Source organism: Equus quagga, chromosome 9, assembly GCF_021613505.1.
Source record: "Equus quagga isolate Etosha38 chromosome 9, UCLA_HA_Equagga_1.0, whole genome shotgun sequence".
NCBI lineage: Eukaryota > Metazoa > Chordata > Mammalia > Perissodactyla > Equidae > Equus > Equus quagga.
Window position 1 is genome coordinate 120,839,332 of NC_060275.1, and position 27,708 is coordinate 120,867,039.

At 60.2% G+C, this 27,708-nt stretch overlaps 1 protein-coding gene across 1 annotated transcript in view; it reads left to right on the plus strand.

The window, feature by feature from the left end:
• Positions 1–13,451: 13,451 nt before the first annotated feature.
• The window catches only part of SLC9A3 (solute carrier family 9 member A3), a 52,440-nt gene continuing 38,183 nt past the window's right edge, over positions 13,452–27,708 (plus strand). The window contains exon 1 of the mRNA XM_046670812.1: positions 13,452–13,874. Coding sequence (XP_046526768.1) covers positions 13,670–13,874 — 205 coding nt within the window. The 5' untranslated portion in view covers positions 13,452–13,669. The remainder of the gene's footprint in view (positions 13,875–27,708) is intronic.

Below are 27,708 nucleotides of genomic sequence, written 5' to 3' on the forward strand. Positions count from 1 at the left end.
GCTGGGCATGGGAGGAGGTGTACACACCTGAGCCAGCCCCAGTGCTGGCCCCCCCCCACCAGCTGACCGAAGCCAGGCCTGCGGGCCGTGGAGCTGGGCGCTAGGAAACGCTGGAGAAAGAGCCCAGGAGAAAAGCCATAAGTGCGTGTGTGTTCTCCAGCCGGCAAAACCCCGACTGTCACACACGCCCGCACAGCAGGTCATGCCTCTGGGGCACTGGTGGCATTAATAAAAAAGCAACTGTGCTCCTCAGCAAATATTTAAAAAGTCACTTGGCCAGCCCGCTGCTGGAACAGGGTCAAGAGAGGCCATCTCCCCAGCAAAGCCGCTCTCACGCCCGTGCACATCTGGGCAGGCCGAGCTCTGGGTGTCCAGCGACAACATCGCCCATAGGTGGGGGGTGGGTAAGGCCGAGCGTTGCCCCAGCAGATGTTCTCTGCATGTCCTGGAGCTGCCTGACAGGCCCCAGCTGCTGGTCAATGCCTCATTGGGGTTCCCAGCCGGCCGCTCCCTCGTTACCCCTGGGCCTCCCCCCTCACCTCTCTTGTTTCTCCCGTCAGGGACTCCAGGCTTTGGAGGGAAAAGTGGGCGCCCCTCCTGCAATGAGGCCATGAAGGGAGAGTGAGGGGGGTTCCAGGTCAAGGCCGCAGGGGAGACGTGCCCAGCAGCAGAACACCTGTCACCCAGGGCCTCTGGGCAAGTTAGCAAACCTCGTACCGTTGGTCTGCACATCCTTCTCCTTCAGCAAAGCAGCCACCACCCAGCCCAGTGCTCTGCGGGGCACAGTGCTCCGGCTAAGCTCTGTGCCTGCCTGTGCCCGGGCAGTGGCTTCCCTGGAACGTGGCCTTCTGGACCCGCAGAGAGCCCCTTTCTGCTGCAGTTGCCTGCACCTGCATTCCCTGACCCCAGATGCTGGACCCCCAAGTGGAACTGGCGAGTTGGGCTCTGTACTATCACCCTGTCTGACTGATGAGGAAGTCAAGCACAGAGAGGTTAAGTAGCTCCCCAAAGGCAACACGGCCAGTCAGTGGTGGGGGCAGGGTTCCCCCAGGCCCTCAGCCGGTACAGACTCTCCCACACGGTGCCTCTCAGGGAAAATGTCCACAGCCAGCCCGGCAGGGGGAGAGGGGGCACAGGACATGACTCTGCGACCTTGTGATCCTCCTCGAATCACCAAAGCCTTCAGCTTCCTTGCTTTAAAATGGGATTAGGAGGTGTGGGTGGTGAATGTCTGGCCGACCTGCTGCCTGGGGTTCCCAGGGGTATCAAATGAAACCGGGGGTGGGGACTCACGCGGGGAAAGCAGCCGGAACTGTTGTTATTTTCCTGTGTATATAATACCAACCTCTAAATAGGGAAGTTTGGAGGCAGAACAATGAGCATATTCATTTGCAGACGAGCATGAAGGATGCACGTCCTGAGTGGGAGGCCCCAATGGCAGCCAGTGCCGCCTGGGAGCCCTGAGCAGGATCTCTGCATGTCGTGGACGCCACGTACACGTGAGCTTTCCTGGTGCACAGACGCCAAAGGTGGTGTTAAATAAAGGAGACGTGGTCCCAACCCAAACACAAACCTAGCATGACTCCACGAGCTCCTGGCCACCGCCTGCCAGGTGGGCTGGTGCCCGTCTCAGTGGAGTGTCGTGCATCTGATTCGGTGTCAGAATTGCAGAATGCCCAGAACCAAATGAGCGGGCGTTTGTCCCTGAGGGCGGCTTGAGCAAGCCTCCCCTGGTGTTGCTATCTGGTGGTTACTTCTCGACCAGGGCCCAGAGCCAGCCCGGGGTCTGAGGACACCAGCTGTTCTGCAGGAGGACCCTGTGTGCATATCCAAGGAAAACACCCTCCTTTTCACAAGCTGAAAGGCTGAAGCTGGAGAGATTGGTTTTCGGAAATATTATTCCTGAAATCTAAACTTGCAGCTGGTGTTTCCTGGCAGCATGACTGTTGGGCGTCTTGGATTCAGGACGCCAGAGTCCACACTGGGGCTTGGCTGAAGCCAGTGAAGGAAGCACATTCAAACTGGGGAGGAAAATCTTGAATTTACATAGCGTCTTCCACCCCAAATCTCAGAGGAGGGCCCGGTCGCCTCTGTGCCCAGCCCAGGGGGCTCCAGGTATGGGGAGTGGCCCCCACACCACTGGCACCCTCCACGCCCTCTTCCAGGCCACTGAACTGTGACTCAGATGGCGTCCCAATCCTTTCTCAGAATTACACTCAATAAACCAGGCAACTCCTATTTCTGGAAAGGAGTCCCGGTTTTCGTCCAACATAGCATTTCTCCTTTACAGCCCAATTGACCTCGGCCCAGCCAGGGCCAGCCCCGGACAGCCCTTATGCACAGGTGCCCTGGCTGCCTGGCCCAGGGCAGGGGCTCGGGACGGGCCACAGTTCTGTCCCACAGGTCTCAGGAGGGGGTGAGTCAGGACGGGGCTCCAGGGACAAACCTAGGATGGAGCAAGTCCTCTTTGACAGGAGAGGGAGTGAAGGCTGAGGGGCGTAGCTGGGCCTGGATGGGGCCCCGGGCTCCAGCCTGACCCGCCTGAACCTGGTGGGGGCTGGGAGCCCCACAACCCAATGCCCTGAGCTGCCAAGAGAAAGGAGCCAAGTGGTCCTCCTGGGCCGCTTCTCAGGATGATGGGCTCAGCGTCCCTCTCTCTTCCCTCCTCAAGCTGGACACCAGCATGTGAGTCCCAACCCGGCTGGTTGGCTCCCACCATGGGGTCCCCACAGAACCTGGGACAGTGAGGTCCACAGTCACAGGGACAGGCAGGGAGGGGCCAGCTCCGTGGAGAGGCCACTCTCAGCCACCTGGCCCAGGGCAAAATCCACCATCTCTCCGTGTCTCCCTTTCCCCATCTACAAAAAGGGAGGTGACGTCGCTTTTCCATCCTTCATCGGTCCTGTTTTCAGCTCATTTACAGACGGGGAAACTGAGGCACAGAAAGGCTGCGTGCCCAATCACGTTCCATGGTCCCCACGACAGTGTCGTGTCATGGAGACCCTGGCATGCTGTGCACACCAGCAAATTTCACACATGCAGACAGAGCGCCCGGGCGAGAGCAGAGCGCATCCCTGGCCTGTGAACGTGTCCAGGGTGAAGGACGGAAGTGCAGATGTGCTGCCCTTGGAGACAAAGGCTGGTCCCACCTAAGTGCAGACCTGAGGCCATCCTGGTGTCCAGGGCTGTGGGGCCAGCGAGACCTCCATGCGTCTCAGTTGGGAGAAGGCGGCCCCAAAGAGGCCTGGGGGCAGTGAGGGTCAGCATGTGGATATCCCGTGTGTGGCGTCTCGTGGTGTCTCAGGCCCGGAGGGGTGGAGCAGGGAGAGGACAGCAGATAAGGAGGGTCCGTGCAGGCAGCATCCAGCTGGGTCCCGGCCACGGCTGTCTGCTCTGCCTCACTGCCTGTGGGGCCTGGCTGACTCCCATCCTCTGCCTCTGGGTCCCCCGGAAACCTCCAGAGGACAGGGTTCCTGCCAGGGACAAGGTGATGGTGTCTGGGACCTGGAAATGAGCATTTGGAAAAAAGGCCCACCCTCCCCTCTGGCTCTGCTCCTGACCTCTGACACTTCACTCAAGCCAGAGGGCCCCAGGCATACTACCCTACTCCTGACACCAACTCAGAGTAGGTGCTGGGGTCTGCAGGCACCAGGCAGCCATTCCTGGGTCCTCTTCCTCTGGCAGACCTGGGTCCCATGAAAGTCCTTATTTCTGTCTTTGGGGTGTTTCTCACGGAAGTCTGCGTAAACAGGTTCAGCCGAGCCAGTGGTCACCCCCGCCCGACCTCCTCCAAGTGGGCGGTGAGCAGCTGACGAGAGCCCTTTGTCCCTGCTGTGGTCCTTCTGATTAAGGCAGGCCTGGCAGCTTTGCGGGAAGAGGCCGTGTGGGGGCAGGAGGGTGCCGGCCCACGTGCTCCAGGACCTTGACTGTGCCCCGGACACCAAGTCCCCCAGAAGTGGTTCTGTGCCGACCAGTTCTTGCATGAGCGACATTCCCATCTGAAAGGCTAATTTGTGCAAATGAGTGTGAGATCTCTGCTCTGCCTCTGCCTAGGAGCTTGCCTTCTCCGCCAGCACGCCACAGACATGGCTCTGTGGAAACTTTCCATCACGGACGCTAGCCACTTGCTCGTCTCATCACGGAGGAAGACACCTGCTTATCCTCTGGGGAGGGGGCGTCCCCCTTCTGCTTCCAGTGGTCGGAGCCCTTCACAGGGAGGTCAGCACAGAGCTGCCCTCACCGCAGGGCTGGGGTCACCTGCTCTGAGGCTCAGCACAGGGTGGAGGGGGCGCTGCACTTGCCGTCAGCGGCTTCAGCCTGATTATGCCTGTGAGAAGCCTCAGTCCCCACCGGAGCCCCTGCAGGGCCCTGACTCTGCTGGTATGAACCTCCGCCAGCAGGATGGTGAAGTGGGGGCAGATGGCATCACGGCATGCTTCCTAAGCGGGGAGAATCTGACAGCTGACAATGACAGGCCTACAGTCAACCGTGCAGACCCGACGCCCCACCCCGACTTGCTGAGGACGGTGGGCTCTGGCTGTGCTGCTGGGGGACCACACCCCCTGCAGCCCACGGCAGGAGCGCAGCAGACGGGGTGAACACAACACATGAGGGGCTCGTCCTGTCCTTCACATCAGCCCCCCGAGCCTCTGACATGGGGTGCAGCCCGCTCTCCTCCCTCCTGCCTCCCATGGCCACAAGCACCAACCTTCCCCAGGTTCTCCAGTGGCTGAGACCGGGCCCAGAAGAGGTGGGCTGAGACCCCCGCCCTGCCGCAGGGCTGAGTCTCCCACAACGGCACTTCCACCTCCGGGACCCCCGGTCTCCCCAGCACCTTTGGGGGTGCTCACCTGGAGCTCACCTGAGGCTCCACCTCTCCACAAACCTGGAGTCCACCCACCAGACCGCAGCCTTAGCTTGCACTTAAGAACACGAATGAAAGGACAGAGGCGTAAAAACGTGAATGGCCAATTTTCATAGCACATTAGTGGGACTTCTAAAGTTATTCCCATCCACAGAACTGCCATTCTTTGGAGAAATCTCCCTGGATTGTTTTTAGAAGAAACACTATCAGGACTGAATACGTTAACAGAACTGTCTGCACCCGTGAATAGGGCTCATCACAGGAGCACAATGCGCATTGTGCTTCCCAGGCGGCCAGCCCAGGGGCTCCAGAGCCTCCCAAATCCTCCAGCACACACGGCGTCAGCCCTGAGACAAAGCCCAGCTGCCTCGCTCATCCCTGTCCAGCTATTATCACCGCCTTCAGGCCCTATGTTTGCTCTGGGCCCGGCCTGATACTATTGATCGCCAGGTGAGGTGGGGCTCCTGGCGGGGCCGGAGGGCACTAGTTTCCAGGCCCAAGGGAACCCGGCCCGCCTCTGGCAGCCTCGGCCCGGGCCCTGCCGGCTTCTTCTCACCCTGACATGCTGGCTGTGTGTGCTCCCCATCGCGAGGGAGGAGGGTCCCAGGAGCAGGGAACAGGCTGGCACACTTGCCCTGGGTGATTCTTTTCAGGGACAGGGACCCTCCACGGTGCACAGCATGGGGTGCAGACCAGGCCTCCTGGCGCAGCTCTGAGTCCCATTCACAACTATGTACCGCAGTGAGGGCCGCTCGGGGGAAACTGAGGCTCGTTGATATAAACAAGATCTCACAGGGTCTGGGTCCAGTAGGCTCCAGAGTTTCTGTGTCCTGTATCGGGCTTCTGATCCGTAATACCTGGGGGCTTCCAGGCCCTTCTGGTTAAAGTGGAAGCATGGACAGGGGAGGAGGGGGAGCATCCATGCTCTCCTCGGGAGGAAGACTCCACACTCAGGAGAGAGCTGGGGCCCAGTAAACAACTGCCTGATTAGTCAAGTCCTTCCTTCCCCTCTAGGGAGGCAGAGGGAAGGGGCCTTGGAGGGCAGACGCCACAGCAGCCAGGGCCCAGCCCCCACCTCCCGCAGAGACAGGCAGGAATTCAGGGTGGACAGCAGCAGCAAGAGTAAGACTGCAGGCCCCCCACACGCCCCCTCTGAGCTCAGGCCAGCGTTCTGCCCTGGACTCATCATCCTCATCTGACCAAGGGGGATGGGAGCACAGTGTGGGGTGGGGGGCTCCTGAGTCTCCGCTCCAGCCGCTCCGCTAGACCCCCAGAAGTCTCTAGGCATCTAAGGACCTTGAGGTGGGCAGCCTTGGGGTCTGGGTGAAAGAGCCACTGTGTTGTCTTTAGGGGTGAGTGAGCCCTCCCAGAGAGTGAGCCTGAAAGCACTGGATTGGGGGGGCCAAGAGTCAGTCTCCTGGAAAATGGACAAATCCACAGATGAGGCAGATCTGAAGGCTCAGCCCAGCCTACCCGGCTGTGTCAGCCGAGACGCACCCCAGAGCCCCAGGGGCCCCTGACGAGGGAACTGGACGGGCACTGGAGTGTCAGAAGCCCCAGGGACACCAGCGACAGCTGAATTCTGCATGAACCATGACTTGGAACGCAGCCATGCAGAGGGGTGAGCAAATCTGGATCACGGGACCGCGGGTGAGATCCCAAATGTGGCCGCTGCTCCCAGACTCTGCCCTGCATCTTCAGGCTGACGGTCGGCTCTGCTGCTCTCTGACATTTAAGGAGGAAGATCCGCTCCCAGGCAGCGGCGAGCAGCGGAGGGCGTGTCTGTGCAGCACGCAGAGCCAACAGTCCAGGCAGGGCTTTGTTGAAGGGAAGTGAACCTCAAAGGGTCACCTGGGGAATCAAATGAGGCCAGAGGCAGAAGAAATGCTCCAGGACATAGGCGCAGAGAGAGTTTCTCTTCTCTGAGCTGAATCTGAGCAGGTGACAGAGCAAAGCCCAGCTGCTCCCTGGCGGGGTCGTTGTAGGGGACGAGAACACACACCAGCCGCTCACGTGGAGAGCAAGAGGCCCAGCTGTGGATCCTGAATGCCACGGACTGGCCGGCCGTGCGCTATCAGCTACGAAGAGACACGCAAAGACAAGCATATCAGAGCCGGCGAGGACACGAAAAACGCCCTCTAAGTGAATATGAGCATCAGAGTAGACCTCAGGCCAGAAGTCTCACGAGGGACACAGAGGGACACTCCATGATGATAAAGAGCCGATTCAGCCTGAAGACACAGCAATCCCACGAATGTAGCTTAAATCACAGAGAGCAGAAGCCAGCAGAACTAAGGGACAGACACAGGCCCGTCACAGGTGGAGATCTGAGCATCTCTCTCCCAGTTACTGAAATTAGTAAGAACAGAGAAGGTTTGAACATGATTAACCAATTTGACCAAATGAATAACTGCAGAATACACACTCATCTTATGTGGAATATTTACCAAAACAGCCCAGATTCTAAATCACAAGGCAAGTTTTAACAGACGTGAGCAGACTGAGACCATACAGTGTGTGTTCTCCAGCTGCGGAGGATTACGCGAGGTGTCCGTCACAGGAAGATAGTAGCAAAAGTATCCAAGCATTGGGGAACGAAGCAAGTGCCACCCCAGCTGCACATGCTGATGACCTGCGTCAGCGGGGGGATCGCCACAGAAATGGGAAGATGCTGAACTGAAGAAGGAAACCGCAGCACATCTAAAGCGCTGAAACTTACAGAAGGAGTCACCGGACAGGACTTTATAGCTATTGAAAAAGTCACAAACTGAAAAAAACACTGAAAATCAGTGACTTCAGCTTCCAGGTCAAGAAACTAGAAAAAGAATGTGAAAATAGAAACAAAGAAGAAAGGGAAGAAAGAACAAAGAAGTCTGTAAAACAGAAGACAGAAATACAACAGAGAAACTCAGCAAGACCAGTGAGGTTCTGTGACAAGAGTAAGAAAGTGGTTAAACCTCTAGCAACATCGATCACCAGCACGGAAAAGGAGAAAACAAACTTTACCAAGAAGAGGGACGAAAAGGGACCAGCACAGACCCTGCAGACAGAAAAAGGAAATTCGAAGGGTATTATGAATTTTACATCAATACACATGAAATTTTAGAAGAAATGGGCAAATTCCTTGAAAATACAATATACACAAATGGACACAAAAAGAAACAGAAAGTCTAAATAGTTATATATTTATTAAATAAATTAAATCCATATTTAAAACCTTTCCACTGAGGAAAGGCCAGGCCCAAATGGCTTCACTGGAGAATCCTCCCAGAAGTGTCTTGCATGTCTTGTTAGGTTTTTTTTTGGTATTTTGTCATTTTGATGCTGTGTAAATAGTATTTTTAAGTTAACTTTCATTTCCTGAGAAGTTCGTCGCAGTGTAGGGGAATGGAACAGACTGGGAATATTGACTTTGGACCCAGCGACCTTGCTGACCGACTCTCGTCAAGTCTTACAATCTGCCAACGTCCTGGGCACTACGTGCCGGCGACATCCCACAGCTGAGAACTGCTCTTCCCGCCCCGGCCCGCACTGTCCTCTTCCTGCTGGAGCTGGCAGAGCAGCAGGGCAGGAGCACCCAGAGACCCCACCAGCACCTCCTCAGGGGCCCTCACCGGGGCCACACAGGCGCCACTCTCGAGGTCAATGACAGCTGCCTCTATTCGACATTTGCTGAGGGTTTCCTTCTTGTACGCCTTGTCACGAGCGGATTTTTCATTTTACTGAAGGCTCCTTCTGCCTCTGTTGACACATCATTGACGCGCTCCTTGAATCTGTGAACATGATTGTTCTGACAGCAAACCCTCCTTCTCTTCTGATAAGCTCAGCTGGCTGCCTGTTAGCTTCTCTTCTGGTTGCTGGGCTTGGCTGGTGCCTTCGTGCTGAGGGGGGTCCCACTTTGTTCCTGAATGGGGGGGGTCCTTCTCACTCTGCTCACTCGGGCCTGAAGGGCTGGGGTCCACGCGACCCCATCTGATGGGTTCTTTTGGGGCCTCTGCTGCCCTTGCCCAGCCCAGGCGCCTCACCACGCCTGGCCCACGACCCTCGGAACTGCCCCTGTCCCTGCCCCTGCCAAGACCCCCCACCCACTGCCCAGTGGTCTGAAGCAACCTCCTCCCTCCCTCTCCAATCCCTAGCCCGGCCACCCGGGCAGTGGACCATGTTGGGGGTGTGGCTCTGATCCCCAGCCAGGGACTCTGCTTTGCAGGATGGGGGCCACAGCCCTGAAGCTGGGATCTGCTGAGTGGACGGCACGTCCTGGGGACCTGAGGGCCAAGGTGGAAACACGGGAGCTGCAGTTTGATAGAGGCCCACCTCAGTTTCCTGCAGGCTGGCTTCAGGCTGGAAAGGCTCCAGGCTCCCCTGAGGTTAGGAGGCACCGAGAGGCAGACCCCAGAAGAGTGACACTCACAGTTTGTGAGAAATGCGATTTTGTTCCAGCAATCAAGCAGGAAACAGTCGGTGTCCCCTGGTGGTGACTCAGTCAGCTCCAGAGGCCTTCGCGTCCAGGTAGCACCCAGCACACAGCAGGTGCTCAGCCAACACACAAGGAAGGGAGTGTCTGCGGTCACTGGCCGGGAGTATGACAAGCAGGTCCTTCCTTCTTTAAGACGAACTCGACTGGGGCTGGCCCCATGGCTTAGTGGTTACATTCAGCACTCTGCTTCACGGTCCGGGTCATGGGTTCGTATCCCGGGTATGGACCTACACCACTGGTCAGCCATGCTGTGGCGGCATCCCACATACAAAACAGAGGAAGACTGACACAGATGTCAGCTCAGAGCGAATCTTCAAAAGAAGAGCTGGTGTGCAGCCACTTTGGGTTAAAAATAAACCTGTGGGGAGAGGAAGGCCTATGTGTGCGGGCAAAAGCGTCTTCAAGTTTCATTAAAAACTTGCCTGCATCTGTTGGGATTGTTAGCAAAAGCAGGAACAGACTCCACACCTGGTGTCTCTTTATTCACAAGAGGTTCTTCACAAACCATGCAAAGGAAATTCATACCCGGGAATTACCACGATGGACTAGATGTCATGTTTTCCACTTTTATTTCTTAATCTTGAAGTTCAGAGGCTCCCGGCAGGTTAGCTGGATTGCAGTTTTTTTGGACCAGTTATTTGCATTATTCTAACTTTGTGGATCTACTGTATGGTCATGGCCCTTCAATGGGCGCTGCGGACTGAACCGTATCCCCCAAAATTCACATGCTGAAGCCCCGACCCTGACTGGGATGGTATTTGGAGATGGGCCTTTAGCAGGTGATGAAGGTTACGCGAGGTTAGAAGGGTGGGCCCTGATCCTGTAGGACCGGTAGCCTCATAAGAAGAGGAGAGAGAGCCCTCCTCCCGCCTGCCTTCCCTCCGAGGCAAGGCCATGTGAGGACACAGTGGCCGCCACGGTCGGGAGGAGGCTCTCTCCAGAGCCAACCGTGCCGGCCCCTTGACCTTGGACTGGCAGCCTCCACAGCTGGGAGGAAGTAGAGCTCATCGTCTAAGACCCCGAGTCTGTGGGACTTTGTTCTGGCAGCTCAAGCTGACTAAGACGATATGTGCTTGCAGGCTGACCCGCCCGTGAGCCAGACCACAGGGGACACACCTGCTTGGTGGGCAGTTATCAGACATCACACACCTGCAGGGTCCTGAGGACACTTCCCAAGATATCCCCCCTCCACACACACAACCAGGCCTATGGGTACATTTGGCCACGTGGCTGTACGGGTTGTGCATTGCACAACTCTCGGGGACGCCATTCAGAAGTCTGCCAGATGTGGAAGGTAGCTCTGCCTAAAACCATAACCCAGTTAGAGGCGAAGAGGCCATGGGGGCTGCCCACCCACCCCGTGGCCCAGTCCACATGGGGGGCACTGATGGAGAAGTGGATCAATGGCTGGTGACAGTGGCTGGGCGTGGGTTTCAGGAGGAACGAGGTGGCCCACACCCACACCCTGTTGTCTGACTTCCGCTTGTAAGGGAGGCTGGCGCCCTCTACACCACCTATTCTCATCACAGGCCTGAGCAGCACAGCTCCCCAAGGGCCTCCAGCAACCTGGAGCATGGCCGCATTCATCCATTGGACACCCACAAATCTGCCAAATACCCACACTTCTCCCCCAAGCGTGTGTCTCTGCACGGTCACACCACGCTCTCACCTGTGCAATTTCAGGGCCTTCCTCCACCTCTCCCTGTCCTTGGGCCTCCTGTGGCCACCTCTGTCTGCAGTACACCGCCTGATGGCCAATGACCAGCACCAGGACTCATTCCGAAGCCGCGAGTCCACATGATAGTGCTCTGCTCTTCTGCCCTTTGAACTGCTTCCTGGGTCTCAGAAGCAGCCCCTCCCAGGAGAAATGCCGTGAGCTCCAGGGACACGCTCTTCCTGAGAACCCCTGAGGGTGGGGTGAACGGAGGGTCGTGGGCATCGCTGGACACGCTGTTCTGGTAGGAATTTGCCCTTCCTGTGGAATGCAAGGGCGCCGTCTCCAAAGGGGATGCTCTTCCTCAAGGCTTCACCCAAGAACCACGAGAAAAGAACAGGGAAGTGTGTCTGGGCTGGAGATGACCCCAATCTTGTCCGGCTGGCTCTGTCTCTGGGACAGGAGGCTGAGAATGGAGCTGGGCATAGAAACACAGACACGGTTGAGCTGAGAGGGACTCCACGGCCCACCACAGCAGCCAGTCACACACGCCTACTGCCAGGCACCATGTGCCAGAACTGTGCTCGGCTTGGTCTCCCCACCAAGCTCACAACAACCCTCGAGGCTGGCCCTCTTCAGTCTACCCAGGATCCCTGGGCCACCACAGAGGCCCTTTCAGCCGGAAAGTCCTCGGGGTACCTGGTGAGGACTGAAGCCCTCTACAGCATCTTCTCAAATGGTCCCCCAACCTCATGCGCCATTCAGCACTCAGCCACCCAGCCAGGTGACCCGGCTGAGCACGATTTGATCCCACTCTCCCTGACTACACCACTGACAGATGCCTCCCTCCAGCAGGAAACCGGAGAGAACCCATGTAAGAAAGTCGTCCAGCTCAGCACTGTCCTGCGAGCCTCTGGGCCCCCAGTATGCACTCAGATGTTAGAAGAGGCATGCATCTGTCCACCCACCAATCTGTCCATCCATCTGTCCATCCATCCAACCAGTGCTCTCATGTGCCAGGCACTGTTTCAGGAACGGGGGATGCAGCCATGGGTCTTCTGGGCTTTGCGGAGCCCCTCACTCATGGAACAGACGTTCTCACGGAGAGGGTAGTCAATCAACAGAAAAATCGAGGGGCTGGCATGTCGGAAGGCGTGGAGAAAGGCAAGCGGAGGGAGGGGACCTCGGATTTCACAACCGTGAGCTGAGAGATCAGCTATGCAACAAGGAAAGGGTGACGTTGGAGCAAAGACTTTAGGGAGCCAAGCGGGCGTGAGGGGGGAGTCCCAAGAAGGGAGGCTCGGAGGAAGTCAGGGAGGGGCCTGAATCCTGGGCAGACTTGGACCTTCGCTCCGAGCTGGAGGGTCCAACAGAAGGGCAGGTGAAGGGGGTGCAGCAGGGGCCTTTATAGCAGGCAGGCGGTGCCTGGAGGCGCAGTGGCGGGTCCCGTCTGTATTTTGAAGGTAGGGCAGAGAGGTGCCCTGGGAGATGCGGGTTGCTGAAGGAGAAGTCAGGCTGCCTGCCAGGTCTGGGGCGGGCCAGCTGGAAGACCGAGCAGCTGGGCTGAGGCTGCACAGTGGGCCTGGGGAGGAAGCGAGGGGCATGTGTGCCTCTCGAGCCTGAGATGCCCCAGTGAGCCATCCCTTGAGGGCAGCACCCGCAGGAGGGGGATGAGGGCTGAGGCCCCACCTGGTCGTCCATCTGAGGCCAAGCTTTCCGGGAGGAAGCGCATTCCCATTCACACTGGAGGTCTGGGCAGGCAGGCTGGGCTCTGAGGGCAGGGGTGGAGGGTCCCTCACAGAAAGAGCAGAGGTGAACCAGGGTGGGCCAGGGCAGAAAGACTTGGGTTCTTCTCCATCCAGGCCCTGCTCTTTGACAAGTTGTTCCATCCTGTTAGGAAATGCAGGTTCAGGGTTGAAGACACAACAGGGGGCTTGTGGCCTGGCGCCTTTGGACCCTCGGGCCCCTAATGGGGTCTGCACAGCCCTATGCCCTGCGCTTATGAATAAGGAGCAGCTGGAAGCCAGTGTGCCCACAGATGCCCGAGGAAACTCGAGAGCTGAGCGAATGCCACCGAGGAGCGCCCGAGGCACCAGGAGCCCACCACCAGGCAGCAGAGCTGCAGGGACGCCCGGCTCGCCACCACCCTCAGCCCCGGCGCTGCGCTCCGCTCCTAAGAAAGGCGGTCACTCCGGCCGGTGCCCGCGTCCCGAGGCTCTTCGATCGGCGCGCGGCCTCGGACCTCCCGGCCCGCGCCCTGCAGCTCCGGCTCCAGGAGCGAGCTGGCGGGAGCAGGCCGGCCGGTGGGGGAGGGGAATAAAAAGCCTCGGCGCGCAAGGGTGGGAGGTGAGGTCAGGGGTGTGGGTCAGGCCCGGGGTGGGCGTGCGCAGGCCGGGCGGGCGTGCCAAGAGCGTGCGATGGTGTCTGCGCTCGCGTGTGCGCGGCGGGGGCGGGAAAGCCCCGCCCCGGGGCCGCCGGATTAAAGGCCACCCCGGCGGGCGGGGACCAAGACAGCAGCCCGCACCCGGAGCGCGCTCGGCTCATCAGCTCAGCGCCGCCCACGCGAGTCCCGCCGGCCCGGCGTGTCAGGTGGCCCCGGCGCAGCGTGTCCTGCCGAGCGCAGAAGGACTCACACGACATGAGCGTCCGGACCGGGCGCTGAGCGGTGGAGGCGATGTCGAGGCGAGGGGCCCGGGGCCCCGGTTGGGGGCTGCTGCTGGCGCTGCTGCTGGCGCTGGGCGTGGTGCCGCGGGCACGGGGCGTCGAGGAGCAAGGCGGCACAGTCCAGGGCTTCCAGGTGGTCACCTTCAAATGGCACCACGTCCAGGACCCGTACATCATCGCGCTCTGGATCCTCGTGGCCAGCGTGGCTAAGATCGGTAAGCGGCCCCGGACTCGACGGGTCGCGGGGTCCCAGTCCCGCCTCGACTTCCCCTCCGCCCGCCCCTCTCCGCCCGCGGAGTCTGCGGGACTCCCCTGCGCCCTGGGGGACAGAGCTGGGCGCCGCGTCCGCCTTCCTCCCGGTCTGCGCTGGCCCGCGGTCTTCCTCGTGGAAGGGGCACGTCTGGCCTCAATTGCCCCGAGGTCGGGTCCGAGGAGCGCCGCGGCCAGCCAAGGGGAGTCGGGCCCTTGGTCAGGCAGAGCAAGGCTCGGGGGCCGCGAGCCTGGCTGGGCGGGAGTGGCCGTGCAGGGCGCGGAGGGTTACCGGATCCCTGCCGCCCGGCCAGCGCGCGCGTCCTCCGGAGCCCCACCTCCGGGCTCGCCTGGTCCCCGCGCTCCGGGCTCCCCGTCTCTGCGCTGCGCGCTCTCTTCTGCCCCAGCCGGGCTCCAGACGCTGCGGGCTGCTCCCGCTCAGTGGCACCTGCAGCCGGGTCTTGTGTCTGTCGGGCGAATCGGGGCGTTTAATGCACCGAGAGAGGGGATGTCCTTGCTGTCAGGCACTGGAGAGATATTTTGTTCCCAGTGCAGAAAGAAAAACTGTGCCACTCAAGATTAAACCCAGTAAAATCCTATTTATAGGAGTGATTTTGCCGTTGACAGCATTTCTTTTTAAAATCCTGCTCTGTCAGATTTCTCTTCTCTTACCTTGCTCCAGTGAACCAGCAAAGTGGGAATTGCAGGTGACTCCCGGGCAAGGTGACGGGAAGGTCAGCTTTCTCAAGAGCTTACAAGGACCAAAGTTTCTCTGTGTTGGTCAGCACCAGAGAGTGTCTCACTTGAGGCGGCTGAGATGTGATGGCATGTCTAGCTTACTAGGTGGAGGGGGGGGGGGGGCCCGGGGGGGGGGGGGGGGCGCCCCCCCCCCCCCCACGCCTCCTCCCCCGCCGTGGATCCACAGGTGGCAGAGACTGCAGTGATGGTTTTGGAATGGGGACGGGCAAGGCAAAGAGGAGAGGGCCTCTTCCGGGGCCTTGGGGACACCGATGTCCTTAGCAGGACAGGGAGGAACAGACTTTGGGGAAGATGGTTAGAGGACTTTGGACCTGGGGTTGGGGGTACGTGGTGTACCTGGCAGCGGCTGGTTACGGCTCCTTATTCCTTCAGCACTGCCTGTGGTATGTCCTGTTTGTGCCGTCGATCTCCCTCTGGGTTCTTCTCGTTTCTGCTTTCTGTTTCTCAGAAGCTCTCTGGATCCCTCTGCCTCCTCCTTCCTCCTCGGCATCTGTTCTGCTCCCTGGCCCTGCCTGCCTGGTCTCTGTGCTCAGTATGTCCCCCAGGGCTTTCCGGGGCAGGGGGTTGTGATGTCAGGAGTGAAGTGCCAGCACCCCTGGGGTCTCGTGTGGTGTGTCTCTCCAGACGCCTCTGCTGTGGGGAGGAAATTGCCGACACTGGCCACGTCCTACGGGTCATTTACTGGGCAGGTATGGCCTCCACCTGGGGCTCTGGGAATGCCCCAACCTGATGTGCACACTGTTCCCCTCACAACTGACCTGTTTCTGGGTACAGTGGGGGTCTCCTCTTCTGTCACCTTGTCTCTTCTGTGAAACCACTGTATGGGGGGGTGACGTGCAGGATGGATGCATGACACTCCAGGCGTCTGTGCCTGGGGCGTGCAGCACCCCTATTGTGTAAAGCGAATGTATACTTTCTGTGCAAGCTGGGCTGCTCCTAGTCCAGACCTGGGGCACAGAAGTGGAGCCTGGCTTCTGAAAGTCCAGCAACGGCCTCAAGGGCCCTGGCCAGGAAGCCCCGTGTGAGGAGGCATTGACCCGCGTACTTGCCTGGCCCCAGATCTCCTACTCACCTGGGCAGAGCCATGCGCTCGGACTTGTCCCCAAGGGACCTTCTCCAGGGTGGAGTGGCCGCCTGCTCAGCCAGCTCCGTCTCATGGGCAGGCACTTGCCATATAAAAAGGCTCCCCCCCACCCACGAACATCATTGTAATCCTGGGGTTGTTGGCTCCATGTGAGGGGGTAAGAGGTGAGCGTTGGTAGAGGCTTTAGGGGAGGGGGGCTTGAAGGACAACATGAAGAGGGACCCAGAGAGAGACCCCTGGGGCTGATGGAGCTTCCCATGGACGCTCTCTGGCCCTGGCCAGGCCTTGTCCCAGCTCTGCCCACACTGTCCTTCTGCATTTGGAGGCTCCCATGCTGAGGGCATCGGAGTCTCACCCGTGAGCAGGTGGCACTGCAGAAAGACTCAGTCTCCTCGTCCCAAAAAGGAAGCCAAGACTCTTCCCACGCCCGGCGCCCTCCCAGCCTTGCCCCTCCCTGTGGCTCACCCCCCTCCCTCCTGTCCCCCGGAATCCACTGTGCTGATCCTGCCCAGGTCCCCAAAGCCCTCCTGGTGGCTCAGCATGGGCCTCGCATGACCCACCTCTTTGCCCCTCCCTCTGGAGACCCCCCACCCCTGTCCCTGTCCCCGTAGCCCCTCGGCTGCCACTTCTCCACCCATCTTGGGGCCCCACTCCTTGGCCTGAGCTCTAGGCCTCTCCTGACCTGCTCTCCCTGCGGGGTGCCACACCCAGCTCCTCCAGGTACCTGCCTCATTCCCGGGGTCCCCCACCTCCAGCCAGGGGTTCCCCAAAAGTGTGGCTGCCCACCAGACGTCTGCACAGACTTCCTCCCTGCCCTGCAGACAGACCCCTGCCCCCCATCCGCCGAGCTTTGGCCCTCTAGGGCTCAAAACTGAAGCTCAGCCAACCCGCCTGGCCACTCAGCCCGCAAACCATGAGCCACATCAGACCAGCACTCATCCCAGTGGTCCAGATGCTCTCCAGATCAGACCCCACTGCGCTCCAGCCCCTCCGCAGCTCAGGGCCCCCCAGATCCACCATCCAGTGGAAAGCAGAGATCTGACCTGGACTCTGCCGGGCGAACCCCAGTGGTCCCCGGCTGCCTGGCCTGCCTCCCTGCCTGCCCTCTGCCATGTGGCTCCCTCCCTCCTCTCCCATTCCCCGAGAACTCTGGACTTACAGCAGGTCCGGACCTACAGACCTGGGCCCTGGATGCCCTCCATGCGCAGCCAACCCTGGCGCCCCCTGTGGTGAGCCCTCCCAGAATACTTATGCCCCGGCCTCACCGCATCCCGGCCGGGCCTGGGGGCCATGTGGGCAGGGCGTCCAGCGTGCGTGCAGATGAGGAAAGACCTCCTCCCTGAGTGCGGGGTCCAGGGCTTGCGCTGCTGAGCTCGTCCGTCGTTTGGATCCGTCGGGAACGGTCCAGACGTCTTCATCTTGAATTAGAGGAGTGGAAGAGCTGGATTTCTGTCATTTCCAACGTTTGTTGAGTGTCTTACATGGGGGTGGAAGTGTTTAATTTGCACACTCACCTTGTGCTAAAGAGGTCAGATCTCTTCCTGCCGCTTGTAACTTGGTTGTGGAAACAAGACGCAGGGGCCCTGAGACCAGGGCAACAATTCGTCCCTATGTTTTGAGGCTGCTTCTCAACTCGGGCTGCTTGGGACAGAGCAAGGCCAGTGGGCAGAGTTACGGCCACTGGCCAGCAGGCGCAGGAGCCAGATGCCGCCGCTGGAGGCTGCTGCTAGAAGCAGCCCCTTTGCACAGGTGAGGAAGAGTGTGGTGGGCTCAGCAAAGACTTGCTGCGAGCTCCCCTTTTGTATGCATGTGGGCCTCTGTGTGCCAGGGGTCCCCTGACTGTTAGTGCATCTTTAGGAAATTCACACGTGGAGGAAGGGACCACTGAGGCCCGGGAGCCCGTCCACAGCACGGGCCAGGTGGAGCCTGCAGGGCCTAAGGTTGGGGACCCTCCTGCAGTGGGACGGTGTCTGCCCTGGGTGGGGTGTCCTGCCTCTAGGCCAGCCTGGGACCCTGGGACACGTGCTCCACTGGGGTCCTGCGCCTGCAGCTGCCCATGCCAGGGTCACTTTAGGCCTAGGACGAGGCTGGCCTTTCTCACCCTCATCGTGTTCTCTCTCCTCAGGCCTCCCCTGGGGGCCGAAGGCTGGCCAGTGCATGGCTCAGTGGGCCCACATCAGCCACATAGAGATTGCGAGGCTGTGGGCAGCTTGGGTGGAGGGCCCACGTTGGGGTGGGGATTCAGGCTCTTCTGGACACAGAACCCTGGGGGTGGCAGGGTGACCAGGAAAGGCGCTCCTGGAGGAAAAGGGAGACGGGAGTGCTGGAGGCCGGAGGGGAGGCCAGAGTGGAGGCCATGGGGAGGCCAAGGGGAGGCCAGCCCAGCCCAGCTGCAGACCTTGGAGGACTTTGACCTCTGCTGAGGTGACAAGGAGGGTGGGACTTGGTCAAATCTAGGTCCTCAGACTGTTGTCGGGCCGTGGGGCAGAGAATGGACAGAGCACCAGAGGGAATGCTGGGAGGGGAGAGTTCTAGGCCGATTGGGTGCCTTTGTCCACAAGCACTGGTTGGGGAGACACTTCATGGGTCAGGTGAGGCTCAGGTGTCCCACTGATGTACCCGTGCGTCCCAGAGTGAGAGGTGGGCACCGAGTCGCTTCAGTGAGGAGGCCACCAAGGGGAGCGGGAGCAGTGATGAGGGGTCAAGACTGCCGGTGAGGAGGCCTTAGCCACACGTGGACCCCTGGACAGAATGGACTGGTGCCATCCGAGGCGTCTGATGGGACCTGGTGAGACCCCCAGCCGGGGGATGTGCTCTGGAAGGAGAGCTCTTGGCGCTGAGGGGTGGGGGGGCCCCACTGTGACCTGACGCTGGGAAGCGGTGATTTCATGTTGAGCCGCAGTGGCTGGGGGACAGCAGGAGGCCTGAGAGTGTCTGCCATCTTTGCCGCCCCCTCTCTCAGGACAGGGCAGCCCCCACTTGCACCCCACCCGCAAGGAACAAGGGGCCTCCCCAAACCCCAGCATCCAGTGGGCCCTCCTGCATTGGAGGGGTGAGGCTGGGGGTGGTGGCACCGTGGTGTCTCGTCCCCTCAGCGTTGCCACTTGCCGGGCAGCTGTGTCCCCTGGACCCTCGGGCCTTCCCCCATGGCCCTGGGGCTTTTCAAGGCTCCCCCTGGGTGTGCTTGGCCCTTGGTCTTGGTGGAAGAGACCCCTGGGGAGGAGTCTTTCATAACCAGCAGGAGCCCCTTGAGGAGCGGCCAAGGCTGCTGCGCCACCTTCCGGAGACTTGCACTGCCTCTTTCCCAAGCGCGCTCTGGGGGGCAGCGTGGCCTTGAGATCACCCCCGTTGCTCCCCCATGTTGACAGCTGCCCGCCAGTCCATACTCTCCCACCGCCAGGGCTGGACCGCAATTCTCCTCACTTCCTGAGAACCCTCCCTGGGGCTTCTCATCCGGTCAGCACGATCACAGTCCAGCCGCCCCCTTGGGGCACGCCGTCTGTGGTCTTACTCAGGGTGCTGGCTCTGTGACTTCTGTCTAGACCTCTGCCTAATCCGTACAGCTGTCACCAGGTGCTGGGCGTCTGCCCTAAGCCCCGTTCCCAGGCTGCGGGGGACGCCGAGAGATGGTATTTACCTCCTGGGGTTGAAACCAGAAGCTGGTGGTTTTCATTTCATGTGCTTTGGTCCTAGCACTGGGAGCCCCTGGCGCTGCGCCCTGTCCCTGCCCTGCTCTTTCCTGTGGGCTCCTGGGCACCCTCCACCGTGCTCTCCTCCCTGCTCCCATCCAATTTCCTTACTCCCCTTAAAGGAACACACGAGAGGACCTGGAGGACAAGGATGACCTAGAAGGGCGAGGAGAGCAAGAGTCCCGGGTGGACCCCAGTCCTGGCAGGACAGATGGAGTCAGAGGGCCTGGAGTCAGCACCCAAGAATCCATCATCCAACACCTGGAACCAAGGGCTCCCCAAGAGTCTCTAGGGAGGGCTCCACACTGAAGGAGTAAAGTCTCCCTTTCAGGAACTGTCTCTGCGAGGATTAGCCACCGGCTGTAAAACAATCCATGGGCGTTTGGAGCTGAGGCATCGCCGGGAAGTGCTGAGGAAGAGGGGCAAAGGTTGGGAAGTGCTGATAGCGCCCAGTTCTGCTGCCTCGGTAGAGGGGCTCCCCCGGGAGCCTTCCAAGGGGCCAACTTCCCGTAAGAGGCTAGAGAGAGTTACTGCCAGACTCCAGGCCTTCCAGGGAGTCTGGACCCCAGGAACCTGCACAGCCCGCCCCTCCGGGGCTCGCCCAGTGCTGTGTGACTCAAGTTTGCTGAGATCTGTCTCTGGGCTCTCCTGATGGCCGCATCAGCCCCCGTCCCGCATGCTGAGTTCTTACCCTTCCAGGAAGGGGCCATTGGTCCCACTCTGCCCCGCTAGGGTGGAGGTGGGTGTTCCCTGGCACCTGTGCGGGGCCCCTCGCCGTGTGCTCCCCAGGAACCGAGGTCTGAAGCTTGGAGTGCGTTTGAAGTCAGGGCTCCCGCATGTGATTGTCCCCTAGTGTCCGAGGCCAAGTCCCTTCTGAGAGCAACTTTTACCCGGAGCTGTGCAACTGAGGGGTGGGCAGAGGACGGCCTCAAGAGAAATGGACAGGCCAGCCAAGCTCAGGGCCCTCTGGGGTCTCCCCTGCCCTGCCTGGGCACTTTCTTGGAGCTTCTCTGCGAAGGGGCTCCTCTGGCTCTGCCCTGCTGGGCACTGGGACAGGCTGCTCCGGAACCACGGCGCCCACAGCTCCGAGTCCAGGTGCTGGACACTCTCAGGGGTCGGGCCTCAGGCAGCAGGCATTGGGGGTATGGTCTCAAGGCAATGGGTCTTAGGGTACTGGGTCTTGGGATACCAGGTCTTGGGGCAGTGAGCATAGGGGTGCTGGGTTGTGGGGTGCTGGGTCTTAGGGCAGTGAGTGTAGGGGTGCTTGGTCTTAGGGCAGTGAACACAGGGGTGCTGGGTCTTGGGGTGCCTGGTCTTGGGGCAATCAACATAGGGGTGCTGGGTCTTGGAGCAATGAGCGTAGGGGTGCTGGGTCTTAGGGCAATGAGCATAGGGGTGCTCGGTCTTAGGGCAGTGAGCGTAGGGGTGCTAGGTCTTGGGGTACTGGGTCTTGGGGCAATGAGTGCAGGGGTTCTGGGTCTTGGGGCAATGAGCATAGGAGTGCTGGGTCTTGGGACAATGAGCGTAGGGGTGCTTGATCTTGGGGTTCCAGGTCTTGGGGCAATGAGCATAGGGATGCCAGGTCTTGGGATGCCAAGTCTTGGGGCAATGAGCATAGGGGTGCCAGGTCTTGGGGTGCCAGGTCTTGGGGCAATGAGCATAGGGGTGCTGGGTTTGGGGCAATGAACGTAGGGGTGCTGGGTCTTGTGGCAATGAGCATAGGGGTCTTAGGTCTTAGGGCAGTGAGCGTAGGGGTGCTGGGTCTTAGGGCAGTGAACGTAGGGTTGCTGGGTCTTGGGGTACTGGGTCTTGGAGCAATGAGCATTGGGGTGTTGGGTCTTAGGGCAGTGAGTGTATGGATGCTGGGTCTTGGGGTGCCAGATCTGAAGCACCAGTCTCAGGGTGTCTGGTCTGAGCAGAACCCACTTCCCCACCCCCCTCACTGCACTGGAGCCAGAGCAGGTTGTCTCCTGCCAGACCACGGTGGGCACAGTGGGATTCTCTGTCCCTTATACCAGGAAACCTTCGAGGTAGCCGGGGCCTTGCTCACATGAGGGTCTCAGCAGTCCCAGGTCTCTGCCCACCCGGAGCCTGCACCTCTGCTCCCATCTGCCCCCCCACCTGGCCCTCTGACCTGCAGCCCTCCTTCCTGACCTCACTCACTTATCTCCTGCCCCTTCTCCATGTCCTCAGTCCTTGTCTTCTGTCTCTTCTCTCTGCTCGGCGCGGGGGAGAGGGCTCTGGGTGAGCCCAGGTCCCTGTGGAGCCCCTCCCCTCACAGAGCCCATTGGACTTGGGGAGGGGAAAGGACACCATCAGTGCGGGGGTGCTGGTGGGGAGCAGAGGCCCCAGGAGCCGTGGGGCACGGGGAGCGGGGAGGCAGCGCAGTGCGTGGCAGCTTCCCTGGGCTCCAGCTGAAGCCCAGCCTCCACCCCACCCCCAGCACCTCTCCTGCTCCACTTCCTCCGAGCTCAAGCTCAGCACCCCAGCCCCCGGCGCCCTCCTCCACGCCGAGCTCTCGGGGTTCAACTAGGTCAGCGCTCAAAGGTGAGTTGTGGCTGTTTATTCCTGCCGTGTGCCCACCACCTGGCATCCTGCCCACCCAGTGGTGCCTGTGGATCGGGGAGCGGGAAAACCTGTGTGGATGGACGCAGGAAGCAACGTGCCCGTGAGCGTTGGCTTCCCGTCTGTCTGTAAGCTTTCTCCAACCGTCTGGGTACCGGCCGGGAGAGGTTCCCTAAGCCCTTAGCAGAATTATTTCCCCAAATTGCCACGTGGCCTCCTGCGAGAGCACCCTCGAGGTGGGTGGGCCATGACAAGCTGGCTTCAGCTCGGAGCCCTGAGGGCGTGCAGGGTTCAGGATGGAGAGCACCATGGTCCCACAGAGCTCGCCTGGGCGGGAGGGTCCCCAGGAGGTGCCCCCCTTGCCTATGCAAAGCTGGCCTAAAGCACACTGCCCTGCGAGCTGGGATCTGCAGCCCCCCTCCCCCCCCCCCCCCCCCCCCCCCCCCCCCCCCCCGTCCTGCCTTCTGGAACGAGACGGAACAGTCTGCCGGTCCCGGGTCACGCACCCTCCTGGGACAGAGCCTGGAACTCAGCCCGGGCAGGTCAGCACCCCAGCATGGCAATGACTCTTTTGGGCTCAAGCAGTTTGCTTTGTTTTGTTGATCAGCCCCAAATGCTTGGCTGTTCAGCAGTGACAGCTCTGGGCGCCAGAACAGCCCTCACCAATTTACTCTTCATTTAACAAACTTTGTGCTGCCTTGTGCCTGGCCTGCTATAGGCCATGAGGATGCAGATGCATAGAACAGGCCCAAACCTCCCACAGTGGGTGGCCTTCCTGTGGGGGAACCAGGGAAATGCGTTACATGCTATAGTGAATGACGAATGAGAGAAGGTGGAGAGTGTAGGTGGGGAGGCTGTGGGTGAGGGGAAGAGCATCTTCAGGGCAGAACAGCCAGTGCAAAGGCCCTGCAGTGGGCATGTGCAGGTGTGTTGGAGGAGCAGCTGGGGGAAAGCCAGCCAGGGGAGGGGTGGGGGGCGAGGTCAGAGGGGCCAGCAAGGGGATGGGCCACATGTGTCCCAGGGAAGGCGGGCCATGTCTTCTGAGTGGAGGTGCACGTGACCCCACTGGGAAGGATGAGGCTTCAGAGAGAGATGAGGGTGGCTGAGACCCATCCCCCATGAGCTGAGCCTGCCCTGGGGTGGGATGTGGTGTTGGCACAATCCCTCTGATTTTATAACGTTCTTCCCATAAACATGTTCAGGATAAACAAGTCGGAGAAGCAGTGTTTCTGTGCCCTCAGATCTGATCCGAGGCCAAGGTCACCTCAAAGGCGAAAGGACCCCCCTAGGAAGGCACGTCAGACGAGGTGTCAGACACTGACAGGCCCTGGCCAGGCTCTTCTGTTTTGGCCTCTGTGCCTCCAGCACCCCAGGAGAGCACAGGATGGGGGGCGCATGGTGCCACCTCTACCCTGACCCCCAGCTCTGCCACACCTGACCCACCTGCAGGGGTCACATCTACACACGCTGACCAATGACCGGGCCAGGGTTGTGGGTCCCCACCACAAAGCCCCAGGTGGCACCCGTGCAGATGGGCACTGTGCTGGCCACTTTCCAGGCCGTGCAAGGCCCCCCAGCTGAGCCTGGGCTCTGGCCTGGAGCTTGGCCCCACACTGGCCTTTCCTTGAGCTGGCTGCATCTCAAGTCCACATCTGTAACCCAAGTGTCCATTCATCAGTGCCAGAGAGATGAGAGCCCTGTGCTTACTGGACACAGGGGCTCAGATGACAGGCAGGGTGCAGGCTTCTCAGGGGGCTTCTGAGAGGCCGTCCAGATGGGCCACAAAGGAAGGGAAGGGCCAGACAGGTGGCACCAGCCCAGAGGGTCCCCAGGGGGTGGTCACGGCCGATGATGGAGACTGGAGGCAGGCTGTGAGTGTGGCCTTTGTGGGTGGGGGTGTTGAGCCAAGTGGCCTCCCAGACCCCCTGGTCAGAAGCCTCTGCTTCAGGCACAGACATGGCCCTGGCAGGGAGATGGAGGGTCAGCTTCAGGAGGATGTCCTGTGAGCCAGCCCAGCCGGGACCTCCAGCCTTTGGGGCTGGGATGGGCCAGCTCGGGGCTCGTGGAGGGAAGGAGCGGGGCGCGGAGGAGTCTGGCTCTGTTTCTTCCCTTCCTGGTGCAGCAAGAAGCCTCGATGATGAATTCACCACCTGCAGAGCTTTTGTGCCAAAGTCCAACTGGCTTTGAGTTCTCAGCTGGGAGAGGGTTTCTTGCAAAGGCAGATGGGCTAGTTGGAAATGCCTATTCCTAGGTCTTCTGGGACAACATGGACCGGCTCTGTTGCTCTGTTTCTTCGTGGATTCACAGCTCCAGGTGTTGGGGGGCAGTGGACGTGGGTCTGCGGCCTCCACTTACCTGCTCTCTGTTAGAACTTGGCCCTCATGTGCTGGGCTCTCTGGGCAGTTCACTCTTGGCCTACTGGCTGGGCATGGACCCCATGGGGCTGGGCGCCTGAGGAAGCCCACGGGTGTGTGCATTTGCACGTGTATGTCCATGTGTGGTTGCGTGTGCCCGTGTGCCTGTGTGTGCACTGCGCTTGTGTGCTGCTTCCTGTGGGGTTTGAGGGTTTCCATCTGTGGCACTAAGATCTACTCCCCACATGGCAGTGGATGCCAGGTCGGGCTTGAGTCCTGGCTCTGTCACTCCCTGGGGGCCTGAGGTGCCTTGTTAGCTCTGGGACAGCACCAACACCCCCACGAGGTGTCCGTGAGAAGTGGGTGAAATGCACGGCCAGGACAGACCCTGGTGGGTGCTCAGGGATGTCTGGTGAAGGATCGAGGTATTGTCACCCTCCACACACCTCTGAGGGAGTATTGGCATGGCAGCTGTCACACCTGGATGCAGGGTCACGAGGGAGGCTCCCTGGCCACACCCCAGGGGGAGAAGCTGGGTCCCCAGGGGAGTAGGCTGGGGAAGAGTTTGGAAGGGGTGGGTGAGAGGCTGAAGCTGCCCCTCAGCCATCCCTGTCACAGGTTTGGCCCACTGAGAGCTGTGTCATGGGATCAGAGAGGTCTTTCCAGCTGAAGAAGCCGCCAGGCACCCAAGGCTGGGGCCCCGGAACAGACCTGGGAGTGGGCGCGCTCAACACGGGTGTGCTGGGGCCACTGCTGTCCATCACTTCATCAGGGCCAGTGCGGAGGCCAGGTGTCATCCCCATCCCGCAGCAGCAGTGACCCATAACCGAGCAGAATGTGCCGGAGAGTCAGAGCCACACCTCCACTTGTGGAACTGCTGCCTGTCCCGTGTCCTGAGGCAGCCACACCTTCATTCTGCTCCTTCAGCCGAGAACACAGACTTGGGGCCTGCTGCACATGTAGCCTGGGGTGGGTGCGCCTCAGGCCCCAGTCCTCATCAGCAGTTGGGAAGCTGATGAGCCCAGTGGTACTCAGTCCCATCTAATCTCCTAGGGCCAGCTGCAGACATCTTCAATCAGAACTTCTGGAGTGAGGCTGGGCGAGGAGCTCATGGGTCCCCAGCATGGGAGGCAGGAGGGAAGTGATGGTCACCATCCCCCAGCAGGCACCACCCCTCCTGGGCTCCTGGAGGCCAGCACGTTACACTGCCTGTCTGCAGTTCTCAGGCCTCTTGCACCCTGGCTCCTGCCTGGTCTGTCACTGTATCTGGGAAGACGCATGGTGTTCTGTCCATGGGAAGCTGCTGTCCCCTCTGACGCCTCAGCCTCTTCAGCAGGCTGTGGCCAGTGTCCGCATCTCCCCGAGGTGTGGCTGCGAGGGTGGACTTACACAGGAGAGTGAATGCAGGTAAGGCCTCACAGGCGCCTGGTGGGTGTCTGTGAACCGCGATCACCCTGCACGGTGCCCAGTGCAGAACAGAGGTCAGCAAACAGTAGTTGAATAAGACCGAAAATACCAAGACAACCGCACAGCAGCTACAGATACCTGTGTCCATGTGGACCGTGGGGAGCCAGGAGCTCACTGCCTAGCGAGGCTGGCCAGGGTCCTTTGATGCAGGGGAGGGGAAGGGCTTGGCTGGCCCACCCCACACACCTGTTCCCTGCAGCCTCCTGGTCCTCACCCGTCCTTGGGCTGGGAATGGTCTTGTGGCCTTATTCTGATGGGTGCTCCTTCCTCCCACTGAGTCCTCAGCGAGGGGGCACCTTGTGGAGCTGGCTGGGCCTGTGAGGAGTGGGCCTTGCGTGCCTTCAGTGTTGGCCCCAAGCAAGTGCCCCTCAAACCTCCGCCGCAGTTTACCGTTCCTTCTTCCACAGTTTCACGGTGCTGAGTTTGCTGGTGGCCTCCAGGACAGTGATGCTAAGATTTGGGGGGTGGTCATCTGACTGCCATTTAGAATATAATTAGTGAGCAGAGTGAGGGTCAGGGGTCAGGGGACGGGGCCTCTGGACAGTCACCAGGTGCAGTGCCTGGCAGGTGCAAGCACACTCGTGCACCTCCTTGCCCATACAGCCTATCTTTCTGGGGATAAACTGGAGAAGGAAGGCAGTTTTAGGCTTCTGAGAAAGCCCCAATGTTGAGACTACGGCCCCTGTCATCAAGATCCTTTACTCATTAACTTGACAACCCGGAGAATGTCCCGATGGTGAGGAGCCCTCAGCCCTGGGCTGGCCCCTGCACCCTGTGTTTTGGGGCCCGAGAGGAGCACATTCTGGCCCGGTGCCAGTCTGGCTTTCCCGGGGTGCCTCCAGGAAGTGGCTGTCAGGATGGGCACAGGGGGCCGGCTGCCCAGGGACAGCCTGGGATCCTTTCTCCAGAACAGAGAAGCCACTCCACTCTTGACCACCAGCTCGGGGTCCGGAAAGCCACCCCAGCCCCGTGCTCTGGGACTCTCTTCCCAACCCTGCAGCGTCCTCCAGCTGGGGCAGGGCCAAGACAGAGGAGATTCATCTCTATGCTCACCCTCCCCCAGGACACCCACCTGCCCTCTGGGCACCTGACCCCCCAGGGCTGGCCGTGAGAGTGGCACCTCCTGTGAGCTTTCCCCTCCTAGTCTGGTTTTCTCAAGCTCTGAAGGTTAGTTTTAGTGTTAATGAGCTGAATGTAATTGGGAAAATAGATCTATTGCCACGGAGTGGAGAGCCCTCCACACCAGGTGCTGGTGTGTTGCTAAACGGGTTGTGTGCCCTTGCGATCCTGAATTCTGCTCGCGGCCCGTGGACAACGCAGTACCAGGTAGGGTCTCTCTAGCAGACCTGCCGTGGAGCAGTTGTGTCTGCTCCCGGGAGAGGAGCAGGACGAGGCCGGCCTTTCTGGAGGCTCTGACCCTGGGGAGGCCTGGCCCCTGACCACTGCCATCACGAGAGAGGTGCCAGCAGGCAGCCCTTAAGCTGAGTGGAGCAACCGTCTTCCAGCCCGGCCGCCTGTGGAGCTCACAGGCCGTGTTTAGCTGTCTCCAGCCTAAATCCGTGGTGCTGGGCCCCCGTGCCGAGCTGCAGGAAGTTAAAGTTAAACGAGACGGATCGTCTGCCTCTGGGAACAAGGTCCTCCGGCTCCACAGCTTCCCGGAGCCGGCCGGCACCTTCAGGGGCAAGGGTGGGTCTGTGCTCCTCAGGCAGCCTGACCTGGAGCCGCCCTCCATCGTGGAGCTGTGTGCCGTGGTGGAGCCGTGTGCTGTGGTGGAGGCATATGTGTGCTGTGGTGGAGCCGTGTGCCGTGGTGGAACTGTGTGCCGTGGTGGAGCTGTGTGCCGTGGTGGAGCTGTGTGCCGTGGTGGAGCTGTGTGCCGTGG